We start from the raw sequence: 16,666 nt of genomic DNA, 5'->3' as shown, positions 1-16,666 counted from the left end.
AACTCAGCGGGGTGCACCGTCCCTTCTTCCGTATACTCCCGTCAGCCGGCCGGAGTGGCGATCCCGGACGAGCCCCCAAGCTGTGAGATGCAAATGTGAGTGCTCACAATTACGATGCTCGAGACAATCTAGAGAAACAAGTATTTTATTTGCAAGTCTGCAGAGTTGGGTGCCTTCCCTCTCAAGACACACCGAGGTCGGGAAAATCCCTTCTTTTTATTCACTTCACTTTACAATTGTCACATCTTAAATTCCTCCCCTTCGGGCTCCTTCCAATCGGAGCACTGAGGTGCACAATCTACCGTCACCGCCCCTGTTGCCTCCCACATCATACATCGCATGTACATTTAAATGAGGCATCTTGTCATGCGGGGCGTTTTTGCAATATTCATTTATCTCATTAGGCATGCGCAGTACAGAGTAGTTCATGCCCTCTCCCCTAGTGCTCTGGTCATCTTGCCCTCTCTCCTAGTTCTTTGGATATCTTGCCCTTATCCTCGGAATGTCACTATTTGTTCTTGCGGTTCTTAGTCAGGTCAGCTATTTCTCATGGTCCTTAGTTTAAATCAATTAACCCTTTTTACTTCTCTCTCACATCGGGTCTCTTCATACAAAAATAAGTCCAAAAGTTTCCATTTACACTGTATTAACAGATAAGTATTTGACGTTCCTGTAAAGTTCTCTTTTCACCATTTTGAAGCCAGTGTGGTTTAGTTCTGCCAAAATGTATTTCATTTTTAATTGATATTTCACCAATTGGTTATGGAGAATGGAAATTAATATTACCAATTCTGAATTAATTATGAATTGACAATTTCACCAAAGTTCAAAGATTAAACCTGCAACATTGCTAAACTTTTGGTTCTCAACAAAGCAACAATGAGTTATCTATCAGTTCAAATTTATTGTCACATATACCAATTAATGTACAGTGGAATTCAGATTGCCATACAGTCATACCAATAAAGAGCAATAAGACACCCAAATATATTTTTAACATGAACATCCACCACAGCGACTCCCCCACATTCCTCACTGTGATGGAAGGCAAAAAAAGTTCCCTCTTCTTCCCTTCTTTGTCCTCCCATGGTTGGGGCACTCGAACCTTCTGTTGTCGGGACGATCTTAGCTCCCGCAGCCGGCAGTCGAGCCCTCCCCGCTGGGGCGATCAAGCTCCCGCATCAGGGGAATCTGAGCTCCCTGCACCGGGCGATCGGACTCTCGAGTTGGGGCTGGTCGAACTTCCTGCCGCTTGGAGCTTCGCAACATCAGTCTCTACCCGAGACTGCGAGCTCCTCGATGTTGAAATCTGCAGGCTGGAGTGTTGATCCCAGGCAAGGGATCGCAGGCTCCAATGGTAAGTCACGGCCTCGCGGTGGGGCTCAGCCAGTCCCGAGCAAGGCCACCAGCTCCATAATGTTAGGCTGCAGAGCAACCGGAGATTCGGTCCGGAAAAAAATGGCATCTCCGGCAAGATAAGAGATTGAAAAAAGTTTCTCCCCGATCGCCCCACTCCCCAGCCCCTACATAAAACAAACCGGAGAACATTAACACATACTTTTTAAAACACAGTAAAAATAACAAAAACGACGGAAAGACAGACAGACTAGGCGAGGCTGCCATCGCTGACGGCGCCACCCGATGTTAAGGATATATTTGGATTTAATAAAGTTGTGAACTGTACAACCCTTTTCAGCCATCGGTGAAAGCAACTCTATTGTTTTATATGCAGGATGTGTGCGAGTCTGCAGAGGAGGCAGTACTGGATCTTGCTGATTACTGCCATCGAAAGCTGACTCTACTAGCTGCACAGAGTGAAAGCTGTGAAAATCAGGAGCGTGATCTACCTACAGCAACATCCCTGACAGTATGATATATGGTTATGCTTCTATAAATGTTAATTCCGGAATAATGTAGATTCATCTATGCTCCTGGAGAACATAAATTAATCTGACACCTCGACTTTTATGGGGCATTGGAGATGCCATCAAAGATCCCATTGCTTGAATAATGGTATGGCATATTTCCCAATCTACATCCCCAGATAATAGATTTATTTACGCATTGCTGTACACAGATGGTTTGCCAGGCTTTTCTGCATCGTAACGTGGAGCACACTCCCAAATGTTGTTCATTGGGTGGAAAGTGCTTTGGGATCATTGGAAGTTATAAAAGCAGGAATGTCATATTAGGTTTTTTTTCCCTGAGTTTTCTCTGAGTACACTACCTTGTTTTTCTTCGGCACCAGGATGATAGTGTCTTCTTAAAGTAGGTGGGAATCTAAGATTGGAGAGGTTAAAGATGTCTTGCTAGCTGGCCGATGGAAGTACTGAGAACACAGCCGTGACTCCATCCGGGCCAGTTGTTTCTGCAGGTTCCCTCTCAGAAAGACCTAGGTGACTGTGGGTACACGTACACCCGAGGCTGTTGGGATGCATGACGTTATTCCACTGACTCTCTGTTAATAAATTCCATGCTTTGAGCTTGTGGAAAGATACGCCTTGCTAGTGATTCTGCCTGATTTCACTTTGCAGCAAAGCTTTCATGTTATAACAAGCTACAATCAACAGATGTTTGGGACTCTAAGTTGGTCTGTAATGGTCTCTATGCATTCTTGATGGCTTTGGAAAGGTCATAGCCAAGTTTCCAGTGCAAGTTGGGATCATCTGACGCGAACATATCAAAATTGGTGTTCATTAGAGAGCACATCTAATGGTTTAGGAACCTCAGATTGGATTTTTGGGTGCACAGACCTCTGCAGACCTACTGATGAGGCCTGTAAAACGTAAAGAGCTGGAGTAGCTCAGCAGGTCAGGCAGCATCTCTGAGGACATGGATAGGTGACATTTTGGGTGGGGTCCCGAGTTACTCCAGCATTTTGCGTTTACCCAAGGTTCTAGCATCTCAGATACGTTGCAACAATTTGCATCTCTTCAATCCTGTTCAGACCTCTGCTTTTATCTCTGTTCTTTGTTCCAAACATCTGCCCATCAACCCCATCCTCCCCCCCTTGCCTGTGTCCACCTATTACTTGCCACGCTTTGTCCTGCCTCCCCCTCTTCCAACTTTCTACTCCTCCCCTGCAATCAATCTGAAGTAGGCTTTCAACTTGAAACATCACTTATCCATGTTGTCCAGGGATGCTGCCTGACCTGCTGAATTACTCCAGCAATTTGTCCTTTTGTGTATTAAATCGCAACTACAATTCCTTGTTTCTACAAGGAACTGCAGATGCTTGTTTACAAAAAAAGACCCACTGTTGGTGTAACTTAGCAGGTAAGGCAGCATCTCTGAAGAACATGGATTGATGACCTCATAGAAACATAGAAAAATAGGTGCAGAAGTAGGCCATTCGGCTCTTCGAGCCAGCACTGCCATTCAATATCATCATGGCTGATCATCCAAAATCAGTACCCCGTTCCTGCTTTTTTCCCATATCCCTTGATTCCTTTGGTCCTAAAAGTTAAATCTAGCTCTCTGTTGAAAACATTCAGTGAATTGGTCTCCACTGCCTTCTGTAGCAGAGAATTCCACAGAATCACAAGTCTCTGGGTGAAAAGGTTTTTCCTCATTTCAGTCTTAAATGGCCTACCCCTTATTCTTAAACTGTGACCCCCTGGTTCTGGACTCCCCCAACATCGGGAATATTTTTCCTGCATCTAGCCTGTTCAATCCTTTAAGAATTTTTTAATGTTTCTATCAGATCCCCTCTCATCCTTCTAAAATCCAGTAAATACAAGCCCAGTCGATCCATTCTTTCATCATATGTCAGTCCCGCTATCCCGGGAATTAACTTAGTGAACCCACGCTGCACTCTCTCAATAGCAATAATGTCCTTCCTCAAATTAGGAGACCAAAATTGCACACAATACTCCAGGTGCAGTCTCATCAGGGCCAGTACAACTGCAGTAGGACCTCCTTGCTCCTAAAACTCAAATCCTCTCGCAATGAAGGCCAACATGCCATTAGCTTTCTTCACTGCCTGCTGCACCTGTATGCTCACTTTCAGTGACTGATGTTCAAGCACACCCAGGTCTTGTTGCATCTCCCCTTTTCCTAATCTGACACCATTCAGATAATAATTTGCCTTTCTGTTCTTGCCACCAAAATGGATAATCTCATATTTATCCACATTATACTGCATCTGCCATGCATCTGCCGACTCCCCCTACCTATCCAAGTCACCCTGCGGCCTCATAGCATCCTCATTGCAGCTCACACTGCCATCCAGCTTTGTGTCATCCGCAAACTTGGAGATGTCACATTTAATTCCCTCGTCTAAATCGTTAATATATATTGTAAATAAACGGGGTCCCAGCACCGAGCCTCGCGGCACCCCACTAGTTACTGCCTGCCATTCTGAAAAGGACCCGGTAATTTCTGCTCTTTGCTTCCTGTCTGCCAACCAGTTCTCTATCCATGCCACCCTACACCCAATACCATGTGCTCTAATTTTGCACACTAACCACTTGTGTGGGACCTTGTCAACGGCTTTTTGAAAGTCCAGATATACCACATCCACTGGCTCTCCCTCATCCATTCTACTTGTTACATCCTCAAAAAATTCCAGAAGATTAGTCAAGCATAATTTCCCCTTCATAAATCCATGCTGACTTTGTCCAACCCTGTCACTGCTTTCCAAATGCACTGGTATTACATCTTTAATAATTGACTCAAGCAGCTACCCCACTACCGATGTAAGGCTCACTGGTCTATAACTTCCCATTTTCTCTCTCCCTCCTTTCTTAAAAAGTAGAGTTACATTGGCTACCCTCTGGTCCACAGGAACTGATCCAGAGTCTTGGGTCGGGACCCTTCTTCAGACTGATTGTGGTGGGTGGGGGCATGGGGGGGGGGGGGAAGAAAACTGAAAGAAAAGAGGTGGTGGACAAAGTCTGGTATGTGATAGACGGGTAACATGGTCTTGGAGCAGGAGAGCAAACTCAAGTACATTAGGTTTAGCAAAGCGGAAGATACAGAGTACAGAATATAGTTCTCAGCATTGGAGTGCACCAATTCCACAGACAAAGTCCAATGACCGCAATGGGATAGAGGTGAATGTGACAGTACCTAGCTTATGGAGAGACAATTCAGAAGCTTGATTACACAGGGGAAGAAGCTGTTCCTGAGTCTGGTAGTGTGCTCTTTCAAGCTTCTTCTACCCAACAGGAACAGGGAGAAGAAGGAATACTTCCAGGGTGGAACAAGCCTTTGATTATGTTGGTTGTTTTTCTGAAGAATTCTGAAGTGCAGATGAAGTCAATGGTGTGCAGTCTGGTCTCTGTGATGGACTGTGTAGGAAGGAACTGCAGATGCTGGATTAAACTGAAGATAGACACAAAAAGCTGGAGTAACTCAGCATCTCTGGAGAGAAGGAATGGTTGAATGTTTCGGGTCGACACTTCAGTCTGAAGGGTTTTGACCCGAAACGTAACCCATTCCTTCTCTGTGATGGAGTGGGCTACATCCATAACTCTGGAATGTTTTGCGGTCTTGGGCAGAGCCATTCCCAAACCAAGCTGTAATGCCACTCGACAGTATACTTTCTACGGTGCATCTGCAGAAGATTGTAAGAATCATTGGAGACATGCCAAATTCCCTCAATCTAAGGAAGTAGAGCCATTGGGGTGCCTTCTTGGCTGTCACTTAAATGTGGTTGGACATGACAGATCATTGTTAATATTAATGCCAAGGAACTTGAAGCTGTCAACCATTTCCAAATTCGGTGCCATTGATGCTGAATGGGGCATATACTCCACCACGCTTCCTGAAATCAATAACTAGCTACTTCGTCTTGCTGAGTCCTGGGTCCAGGAGTTTGGTGATGATTTTGGTTGGGGTTATAGTGTTGAAGGTAGAGCTATAGTCAATAAATAGGATTTTGATATAAGTGTCTTGCTATCTAGATGTTCCAGAGATGAGTATAAGGACAGGGAGATGGCATCTGCTGTGGACTTGTTGTGACAGTAGGCAAACTGATGTGGATCAAGATTGTCTGGATTGTCTGCTGCAACCATAGGTTCCAGTTCCAGTGTGGCTGTCAGATCCTGTTGGTTCACACTATCGGTCGGATCTACCAGGAGGTCACTACCTCTATATGGTCAGGTTCAATGGTCTGGTCGTGAGATCGGCTGCTCCAGGTGAGCGGTATTTACATTGGGGCATGGTGTTGGGTGCTTCATGAGGCAGGTAGGCCGCAGGTCACATAAGGTGCAATACGTTTATTCCAGGCCTAGCTGTTGGGGTACAAGAGGTGGGTTGGGAGGTCAATTGTTCCTGGTCGATGAAAGATTGCCAGACCAAAAGTAGATTTAAAGGAATTATTCACAAAATGCTGGAGTAACTCAGCAGGTCAGGCAGCATCTCGGGAGAGAAGGAATGGGTGACGTTTCGGGTCGAGACCCTTCTTCAGACTGATGTCGGGGGTGGGACAAAGGAAGGATATAGGTGGAGACAGGAAGATAGAGGGAGATCTGGGAAGGAGGAGGGGAAGGGAGGGACAGAGGAGCTATCTGAAGTTGGAGAAGTCGACGTTCATACCACCGGGCCGCAAACTGCCCAGGCGAAATATGAGGTGCTGCTCCTCCAATTTCCGGCGGGCCTCACTATGGCACTGGAGGAGGCCCATGACAGAGAGGTCAGACTGGGAATGGGAGGGGGAGTTGAAGTGCTGGGCCACCGGGAGATCAGTGGCGTTAATGCGGACCGAGTGCAGGTGTTCAGCGAAGCGATCGCCGAGCCTGCGCTTGGTTTCGCCGATATAGATGAGTTGACATCTAGAGCAGCGGATGCAATAGATGAGGTTGGAGGAGGTGCAGGTGAACCTCTGTCTCACCTGGAAAGAATGTTTGGGTCCTTTGATGGAGTTGAGGGGGGAGGTAAAGGGACAGGTGTTGCATCTCGTGCGGTTGCAAGGGAAAGTGCCCGGGGTTAGGGTGGTTTGGGTAGGAAGGGACGAGTGGACCAGGGAGTTGCGGAAGGAACGGTCTCTGCGGAATGCAGAGAGGGGAGGGGATGGGAAGATATGGCCAGTGGTGGGGTCCTGTTGTAGGTGACGGAAATGTTGGTGGATGATATGTTGGATCCGCTGGCTGGTGGGGTGGAAGGTGAGAACGAGGGGGATCCTGTCCTTGTTGCGAGTGGGGGGATGGGGAGCAAGAGCGGAGCTGCGGGATGTAGAAGAGACCCTAGTGAGAGCCTCGTCTATAATGGAGGAGGGGAAGCCCCGTTTTCTGAAAAACGAGGACATCTCGGAAGCCCTAGTCTGAAACACCTCATCCCGGGCACAGATGCGGCGTAGACGGAGGAATTGGGAGTAGGGGATAGACTTTTTGCAGGGGACCGGGTGGGAAGAAGTGTAGTCCAGATAGCTGTGCGAGTCGGTGGGCTTGTAATAAATGTCGGTCACTAATTTTTCTCCTGTGATGGAGATGGTGAGGTCCAGAAACGGGAGGGAGATGTCAGAGATAGTCCAGGTATATTTAAGGGCAGGATGGAAATTGGAGGTGAAGTGTATAAAGTCAGTGAGTTCTGCATGGGTGCAAGAGGTAGCACCAATGCAGTCGTCGATGTAGCGGAGGTAGAGTTCGGGGATGGGGCCAGTGTACGTCTGGAACAGGGATTGTTCGACGTACCCGACAAAGAGGCAGGCGTAGCTAGGGCCCATGCGAGTGCCCATAGCTACGCCTCTGGTTTGGAGGAAGTGGGAGGAGTCAAAGGAGAAGTTGTTGAGGGTAAGAACCAGCTCTGCTAGGCGGAGGAGAGTGTTGGTCGATGGGGATTGGCTGGTTCTACGGTCGAGGAAGAAACGGAGGGCTTCGAGACCATCCTTGTGGGGGATGGAAGTGTAGAGTGACTGGACATCCATGGTGAAAATGAGGGAGTGGGGACCTGGGAACCGGAAGTTATCCAGGAGATGGAGAGCGTGTGAGGTGTCTTGGACGTAGGTGGGGAGGGATTTGACCAGGGGGGATAGGATGGAGTCGAGGTAGGTAGAGATAAGTTCGGTGGGGCATGAGCAGGCAGAGACAATGGGTCTGCCGGGACAATTGTGTTTGTGGATTTAAAGGAACATTGTTAGTAATTCCGACAGTCTTAGAATTAAGATGCAAAAGAGAAGAATGATTGTGATAGATGTAAGTAGATCCGTTGGGGCCGGCAAGCAAAGGATTGCCAGGCTTCAGCACCGTCTCGTTGGAATCAAACAAGGAAGAATGTAGCAAGAGCACAGGGTAGTACGGATATTTAATTATTACTAATATGTTCTAATTATCAAATGATAATGGACCAGCAAGATTAGAGCTGTTAGAGATGTTGTCTTTCAAAATCCATCTTGTTCTTCATAAATTTTGGAAATCCTGATGACTAGTGAATGAACTTAAGCTTGGATTCCTTGTGGTTTTCTGCTTCAAAGGTAAAATGTATGGTTGAAATGTGTTATTTTTAAATTAAGGAATTGAAAAAGCAGAGTCAAGATTTGGAATTTGATATCTCGGTAAAGGCTGTTTCCATTCTTCGCTATATAACTGATCACATTGACAGGTGAGTAACAGGATCATTGTTTGTAATATTGATTGTTGATGAAGGATCACATTTAGAAGCTGATTGAATTTTTAAAAACTTTTCTAACATAAGAAAGAGTATCAATTTTGTGCTCATTGAGATGCTGATACGGGAATTGAAAGCATGATATCCCAGAATTTTATCCCATGAAACACTCTCAATGTCAAAAATCATGCTCCTTTAACTATTTCAGAATGCTCTCTAATGTCATCATTAATGTCATTTCTACAGCAATATGATTGTATTATAGCTTCATTTAATTAGTTGTTAATTTAGCACCTGGTTGGTGCTAAAAGGTGAACTATATTTACGATTTTGCTTTTTTCAACACAGTTGATTGGTGTTGTCATTTTTTTGCTTTGTGCACCATAAAGCTCTTATATTCTGTACCTATTTATACTTGTGTAACCACATTGTTGCGAGCAGCATTTCATGAAGACTTTTATGACTTTATTTGGTTGGGATATATACAACCCTATTAAGCACTGAGTTCTTGGGATCCTCAAATTAGATTTGTTGCACCTTCCTGTCTTTCATAGTTGCTCAAAGGTGATTGTGTTTTCAGTCCCTTGGCCTAAATCTTTATATTTCCTCTAAGTGGAAATAAATTATACTCCATAAGACATCCTAACTCCTCAAATTTTATTTAATAATTCTCCTTTGAAGCACCTTGCAACATCTTAGGACTCACATTAAAGACCATATGTAAAGTTCTAGGCATTTTTGGTTCTTTGCAGTTGCATCAGTTTTCTTTTAGATAGTTAACATGTCATTTTGAATCAAGATGTGGAGCATGCACTTGAAGACAACTCCTCAAACTGATTTGTGCATAATAGATCTTCCCATTGTCTGGTTGTTACTAGATTACTGTTTATAGGAACCTGCTGTGCTCAAATGAACAGGTTTATTTTCCACAGTGACTATATTTCAAGGTTTTGTAAAGCACTTCAAAATGTTCCCAGTTAATAAAAAGTTATATATATTTGCAAGTCTTTATCATATCATATCATATCATATATATACAGCCGGAAACAAGCCTTTTCGGCCCTCCAAGTCCGTGCCGCCCAGCGATCCCCGTACATTAACACTATCCTACACAATTTAGGGACAATTTTTACATGTTACCCAGCCAATTAACCTACATACCTGTACGTCTTTGGAGTGTGGGAGGAAACCGAAGATCTCGGAGAAAACCCACGCAGGTCACGGGGAGAACGTACAAACTCCTTACAGTGCAGCACCCGTAGTCAGGATTGAACCTGAGTCTCCGGCGCTGCATTCGCTGTAAAGCAGCAACTCTACCGCTGCGCTACCGTGCCGCCCATTCCTTAATTCCTTATTTGAATAACCCAGCCAAATCCTTGTAATAACTCTGCAATAAGATGGGCGACTGCGTATGTGAACATCTGGTTTTCATTAGTGATGCTATTTTGTTTAACTTTATTGTATATTGTGTCTTTTTACGTCAAGCTTGCCAATCAGTGTTCAGACACGGCTGCTGAACACCCACAATGTGCCTTGCCTGCTGGTTCATCTGGTGGATCATTGCCCCTGGAGGCGATACAATTCCAAAGGTAAATGTCCTGATGTTAGCTGCTACAACAGTGGGTTATTTTGACAATCCAAACATGCTAAGGATTCCAATAAAAAGGAACTGCAGATGCTGGTTTATACCAAAGGTAGACACAAAATGTTGTAGTAGCTCAGTGGATCAGGCAGCATCTCTGGAGAAAATGGAAAGGTGTCGTTTTGGGATGGGACCTTTCTTCAGAATGCTAAGGATTCTGTTTCCCTTCCTTAATGAGTAATCACTGAAAATCTGTGTTTGAGGTAATTACGCAGAGGATACAGTACAAATGTGGAAAATTTGAATTATTGTAGATGGGCAAAAAGGTGGATGCGATAGGTGAAGGAACTCACTTCTGTGCTGCACAACTATGTGACTCTGAAACCTTGAATGCAATGCTCTGTAGTAGGGTTTTATCTCACATTTACTCACTTACGAAATTGTGTTCCTGTGCTTATGCTTTCTCCATGCATCCTTCCTACGGATGTCTAAAGCCTTACTTTCATGTTCTTGGAACTGTAGGAAAATATGAAATTTTGATCATGCCAAATGAATCAAACACAAAAAATCAAACTCTGTATTGTTTTGTAAAATTAAAACAAAAATCCATCCCTACTTTGAGTCTCAATCATTTTCAGAGCTATAGGAAGAGGGTATCCGAGTGAGACTAGCTGGATTGCTCTTGTTTGAGCAAAGAGAAACTCAATGGTCCAAATGGACTCCTTCAATCAAATGACCTATCTATAATTCTCAAATGTAATTAAGAGTAGATATTATCTGTTGACCTTGGCCACAATGCCTGTATCATATAATTGAATAGAAAACATTTGTGCAATATATAGTAAACAGATGTAGTATAAATGAGAAATTAATTAATTCAGAAAATTATAAACAGCAGAAGAAAAGAGATTTTCTGAAGTGATTTTTTTCAAATACATTTTTTGAATTCCGGTCTCTAAAGATTCTTGCTGAGGCATTTCCTTGAGGGAAAGAGTAATGACAGTTCAGCAGATTCATTTTCTTGCTCTAGGTTCAAAGTCTGTACATGATTTGCAGCGGACATCATTGGTGAGCAATAGGGGACAGACAATTGAGTGCAGCATTATTTAAATTATTTTGTTTCCTGTGTGGTAAATCTCCCACATGCAATTTTAAACCTAATCGTCTCAAAGTTATGAAAGGCAGGGAAGTGGCCTATAGGACACATTTTGAGTATTGTATGAAGCTCCAATTGCCACACCATATGAAAGATGTGGAAGCTTTGGTGAGGGTGTAGAAGTTGAAGAAGGGTCTCGAAACGAAATGTAAACCATTCCTCTCCAGAGATGCTGCATGTCTCGCTGAGTTACTCTGCTTTTTGTGTCTATCTTCAACAAGATGTTGCATGGAGTGGAGTGTATTCATTATAAGAAGCTGGACAAATGTGGATTGTTTTCTCTGGAGCGTCAGATGCTACTGGGTGACATGATAAAAATGCATAAAAATTGTGAGTGGCAAAGATGGGGCTGATTGTTTTGTTCTCAAAGTAAATGCCTGGAATGTGCTGCCAGGGAGGTGATAGAAGTAGATAAAATTGCAATATTTAAGAGGCATTCAGATAGACATATGGACAGGCAGGATACAGGAGGATATGGACCTTTTGTAAGCAAATGGGTTTAACTATATTGGTATCATGGTCAATGCAGACAATGTGGGCTAAAGGTCCTGTTACTGTGCTATTCAATGTTCAGCGTTCTTTATTCCACCGACCATCTAATTAAGCTAGATTAATCCAGAGCTGTTATAAATTGTTCTGGTCTACTGGTGATTATGCAAGGTAATTTGAACAACATCCTTTTCTTCAACCAACATGCAAATCTCTTCATTCCCTGGACAAAATAATTAATTAATGTAATATCCAAAATATTACTCTGGTCATTCACAATATTGTTATTTACTTCATATAAATTTTATATTATAATACTGCAACTTTTACTAAAATAGCTTCCCCTTCTTTGAATGTATTTGTGTCCCAATAGGTGAATTACAGAAATATGCTGATGGCAAGTGGTATACGGTGCCCCTTGAAGATCATCTAAAACTAACAAAAGTGGATGGACAGGTCTGGATTGCATTGTACAACCTATTGCTGAGGCCTGATTGCCAGAAGAGTTATGATTTCAACAACTTCAACAAAACACAGTTGCTTAAGGTATAGTTTATCAGAAGGTATTGCTTGCCAATTTTGGTTAATCGGTCTAAAAAAATAGTTTCACATATAAACTTTCGTTGGTATACTAGGATGAATTGTGTGGGTGTTTTTTCCCCCTCTGCATATTCTTTGGGCGCTTTACTCTTGTTTTATTTATCCCATGTAGTTAAGGTAACAGGGAATGATTACTCCAATTCTCTATCAATATTTATCCAGCCAATAATTGAGATACATTGGCAAGAGTGGTTTCCAGTTCATTCTTTGATATTTGCTGAAATAATTGATCTCAAGTTTTATTTTATTTTTTTTTTTTATTTTTTTTTAAATAAAATTTTATTGGGGATAGGTACATAACCTGTTTACATCTTTACAGTCATACATTTTTGAATTGATAATATTGTCAATTATTATTATATACCTTTTACCCCTTTTTTTTAATTTATTTTATATAAACTAAATAAAGCTAACGAAGTAGATGAAGTGAAGAAAGAAAAGAGAGAGAAGAAAACTAAAAACAAAAACCAATTTAAAAGAAAAAATAACTAAAAACAAAAAAAATAAAAATAAAAATAAGGAAAAAATTAGTTAAAGAAGAATGGAAAAATTTATTAAAATAACAAAAACTTCATTCGAGATATATTCGTACATTCCAAAGTATAGCATTTCATTCATTCTTTAGTCCGAGTGCTAGTCAGGTTCCTGTGCTGAACTATTCTGACCCTTTAAGTAATCAATAAAAGGAGACCATGTTTCAATGAATAATTCCTGTTTGTCCAACAGGGAAAATCTGATTCTTTCCACGTTTAAGGTCTCCGTCATTTCTATAATCCACATTTTAATTGTGGGGGCCGTAGGGCCTTTCCAAAATTTTAGAATTAATTTTTTTCCTGTTATTAAACTATAATCAATAAAGTTTTTTTGTGTTGTTCTGAATGTTTTATTTAATTCTAATTCTAATATTCCGAGTATAATTAATTTTGGATCTGGGTCCAATTGTGTGCTGGTTATTTTAGATATTATACTAAAAATATTTACCCAAAATTTTTTAATTTTTATACAGTTTGCAAACATATGAGATAATGTAGCTTCTAAATGTTGACATTTATCACATTTAGGTGAAATATGTTGGAAAATTTTATGTAGTTTTGTTTTGGAATAATGTAACCTATGTAATACTTTAAATTGTATTAGAGAATGTCTGGCGTTTAGTGAACACTGATCTATATGTTGCAAACTTTCTTCCCAAGTATCTTTCGTTATTACTTGATTTAATTCTTTTTCCCATTTTTGTCTATATAAATCCGTAGAAGGCATGTCACTGTCTAATAAAATATTATATATATAAGATATTAATTTTTCTGTATTAGGATGTTTGTTCCAACATTCGTCAAGAATTTCTGAATTTCTAATTTGAAAATTTTGGGAGTTCGACTTTACGTAATCTCTAAGTTGAAGATATCTGAAATAATCATTTCCACGAAGACCATAAATCTGTTGCAACTCCTGAAATGTCAGAAAGGTGCCTTCCTTATAAAGTTGTCCCATATTTTTAATTCCATAATTCTTCCACTGTGTAAATCCCCGGTCTAACCATGAAGGCTTAAACAAAGGATTATTCACAATTGGAAGAAAAAGCGATAAATTATCTAGTTTTAATGTCTTTTTTAATTGTTTCCAAATTCGTATAGCACTAAATATTATAGGGTTTTCCCTATAAATTTTTTTGTTTAATTTAGACGTGGCAAATAATATCGAACCAATATCAAAAGGCAAACAATCTTCCTTTTCCATTTTTAACCAGTCTGGTTGAAGATCTATTTCTTCCAACCAGAAATTCATATTTTTAATATTAACTGCCCAGAAATAAAACAAAAAATTGGGTAAAGCCAGGCCTCCATTTATTTTTGATTTACACAAGTGTCTTTTATTTATCCTATGATTCTTATAATCCCAGATGAAATCATTAACAATAGAGTCCAATTTTTTAAAAAAGTTTTTTGTCAAATATATCGGAATTGTCTGAAAAAGGTATAATATTTGCGGTAAAAAAATCATTTTTATGGCATTAATTTTGCCTACCATTGAGATGGGGAGTGTTTTCCAGTATTGAATATTCTTATGTAGTTTGTTCAGTAACGGGGGGAAGTTTGCTTTAAATAATGATGTATATATCTTAGTTACATAGATACCTAGATATTTAAATTTTTCATTTACTATTTTAAATGGAAATTGTTGTATTATCTGTTTGTTATGTTCCCTTATTGGCATAATTTCGCTTTTATTCCAATTTATTCTGTATCCTGAAAGTGATCCAAATTGGGTTATTAGCTTTAATAAGTTTGGAATACTAATTTCTGGTTTTGTGATGTAAATTAATACGTCATCTGCATATAGAGAAATTTTGTTCTCTGTGTCCTTTGTGTTATATCCATGTATTTCCGGATGCCCCCTAACTCTTTCTGCCAGTGGCTCAATAGCAAGCGCAAATAATAATGGGGATAACGGGCATCCTTGTCTACAACCTCTAGCTAGGCTAAATTTCGATGACAACCTTTGGTTTGTAAATATTCTAGCCGTGGGATTTGTATATAACAGTTTTATCCATGTACAGAATTTCTCCCCTAGCTGCATATTTTCCATCACCAAAAATAAATAAGACCATTCAACCTGATCAAATGCTTTTTCAGCATCTAGTGAGATTATTGCTAGATCTTCATTAATAATTCTCTTGGAATATATAATATTAAATAATCTTCTTAGATTATAGTATGAGTATCGTTTCTGAATGAAGCCTGTTTGGTCAGGGTGTATTAATTTATTCATCACCGTACTTAATCTATTCGCTAGTATTTTAGTTAAAATTTTTTGATCTGTATTTAAAAGTGCAATTGCTCTGTATGATCCCGGGTCTTCCGGATCTTTATCAGCTTTAGGAATCAGTATTATTATAGATTCATTTAAAGTATCTGGAAGTTTCTGTTGAGTATATATATACTCATACAGTCTATGTAAACGTGGGCTAAGCAAATCATAGAATTTTTTATAAAATTCGGAGCCTAAACCATCTGGTCCTACTGCTTTACCGTTTTTTAAAGAACCAATAGACTCCTCAATATCCTTTATCGTAATCTCCCTTTCTAATAATTCTCTATCGTTTGAATCTAAACCTTTTAAATTACATTTTTTTAAAAAGTCTGCTATTCCTTCTGATTGTGCTACGGTTTTATAAGGATAGAAGTCATAAGTTCAGTTACTCTGAGCTGGAAGGAGAAAAAATGAAAGATAAACACAAAGTGTTGAAGTAACTCAGCGGGTCAGGCAGCATCTCTGGAGAAAAAGGATCGGTGACGTTTCAGCTCATGACCCTTCTTCAAACTGAAAGTTGGGGATGGGGGAGAGGAAGAGCTGGAGGTTCTCGCTTCAATTACATAAGAAACAACAGCAGGAGTAGCCGGTCAACTCCTAAGCCTCCCCTGCCATTTAAGTGATCGAGATTTGTTTAAGTTCCTCCCTCCATATAGCCCCTTGCTTATCGGTTATTGTTGATAGAAAAGGCATAGAATGCTGAAGTTGCTCAGCAGGTCAGGCATCCCTGGGGAACATGGATAGGTGACATTTCAGGTCGGGGCCCTTCTTCAGACTTCAGTGTGAAGAAGGATCCCCAAAATGTCACCTATGCATAATCTCCAGGTATGCTGCCTGACCCTCTGAGTTATTCCAGCATTTTGTGTCTTTCCTTAGTAAACCAGCATCTGCAGTTTCTTGTTTCAACTTTATATGCTTTTTCATTTTGATACTATCCTTAAATTCCTAAGTTAGCCATTTTCATCTTTCTCATTCCTTTACTGGAATTTACTGAATTTGTGAACCATCAGTCAATGTTGGGAGGTTGAATATGAATCTAGTTTAAATTCCCATCCCAAAGTTTTCTCTCTAAAATTGGTGGTTGTAATGACCACTTATTGGCAGCAGATGGAGGTATTCTTGCATATTTTCAGCTACATTCTTGTATTTTAATAGCATTGCTTTCAAGGGAATATGCATGAATTTAAATTTGGCTGTTTTTAGACAAGTATGCACAAATTCATTAAAAATATATATTTGAAGTGATAAATAACTACTGGGGGACCTATACCCGAGTGGCTTGCAAATCAAACTTGACTATTCTTTCCAGAATGTGTTTTCTGATTTGTTTCATCTTCAGTGGCTAATTTTTGCCATAAAATGACTTTGATGGCATTCTTCTACAGTCATACCCAATTGTTTTATAATATATAATTTTGGAAAGTAATTATTGCAAAAATCATCAGTTTTCTGATGAATGGACCAAATACCGTTCCTTGCCA

The 16,666-nt window shown here is 40.7% G+C and overlaps 1 protein-coding gene across 2 annotated transcripts in view; it reads left to right on the top strand.

Annotated features, from left to right (window-relative positions):
• The window catches only part of zmynd10 (zinc finger, MYND-type containing 10), a 41,797-nt gene that overhangs the window by 13,052 nt on the left and 12,079 nt on the right, over positions 1-16,666 (top strand). For both annotated transcript variants that reach the window (XM_078414426.1, XM_078414427.1), the window contains exons 5-8: positions 1,733-1,867; positions 8,453-8,541; positions 10,033-10,136; positions 12,148-12,320. In XM_078414426.1, coding sequence (XP_078270552.1) covers positions 1,733-1,867; positions 8,453-8,541; positions 10,033-10,136; positions 12,148-12,320 — 501 coding nt within the window. The remainder of the gene's footprint in view (positions 1-1,732; positions 1,868-8,452; positions 8,542-10,032; positions 10,137-12,147; positions 12,321-16,666) is intronic.

Source organism: Rhinoraja longicauda, chromosome 17 (genome assembly GCF_053455715.1).
Source record: "Rhinoraja longicauda isolate Sanriku21f chromosome 17, sRhiLon1.1, whole genome shotgun sequence".
Taxonomy (NCBI): domain Eukaryota; kingdom Metazoa; phylum Chordata; class Chondrichthyes; order Rajiformes; family Arhynchobatidae; genus Rhinoraja; species Rhinoraja longicauda.
This window is presented reverse-complemented; position numbering and strand designations above follow the sequence as displayed.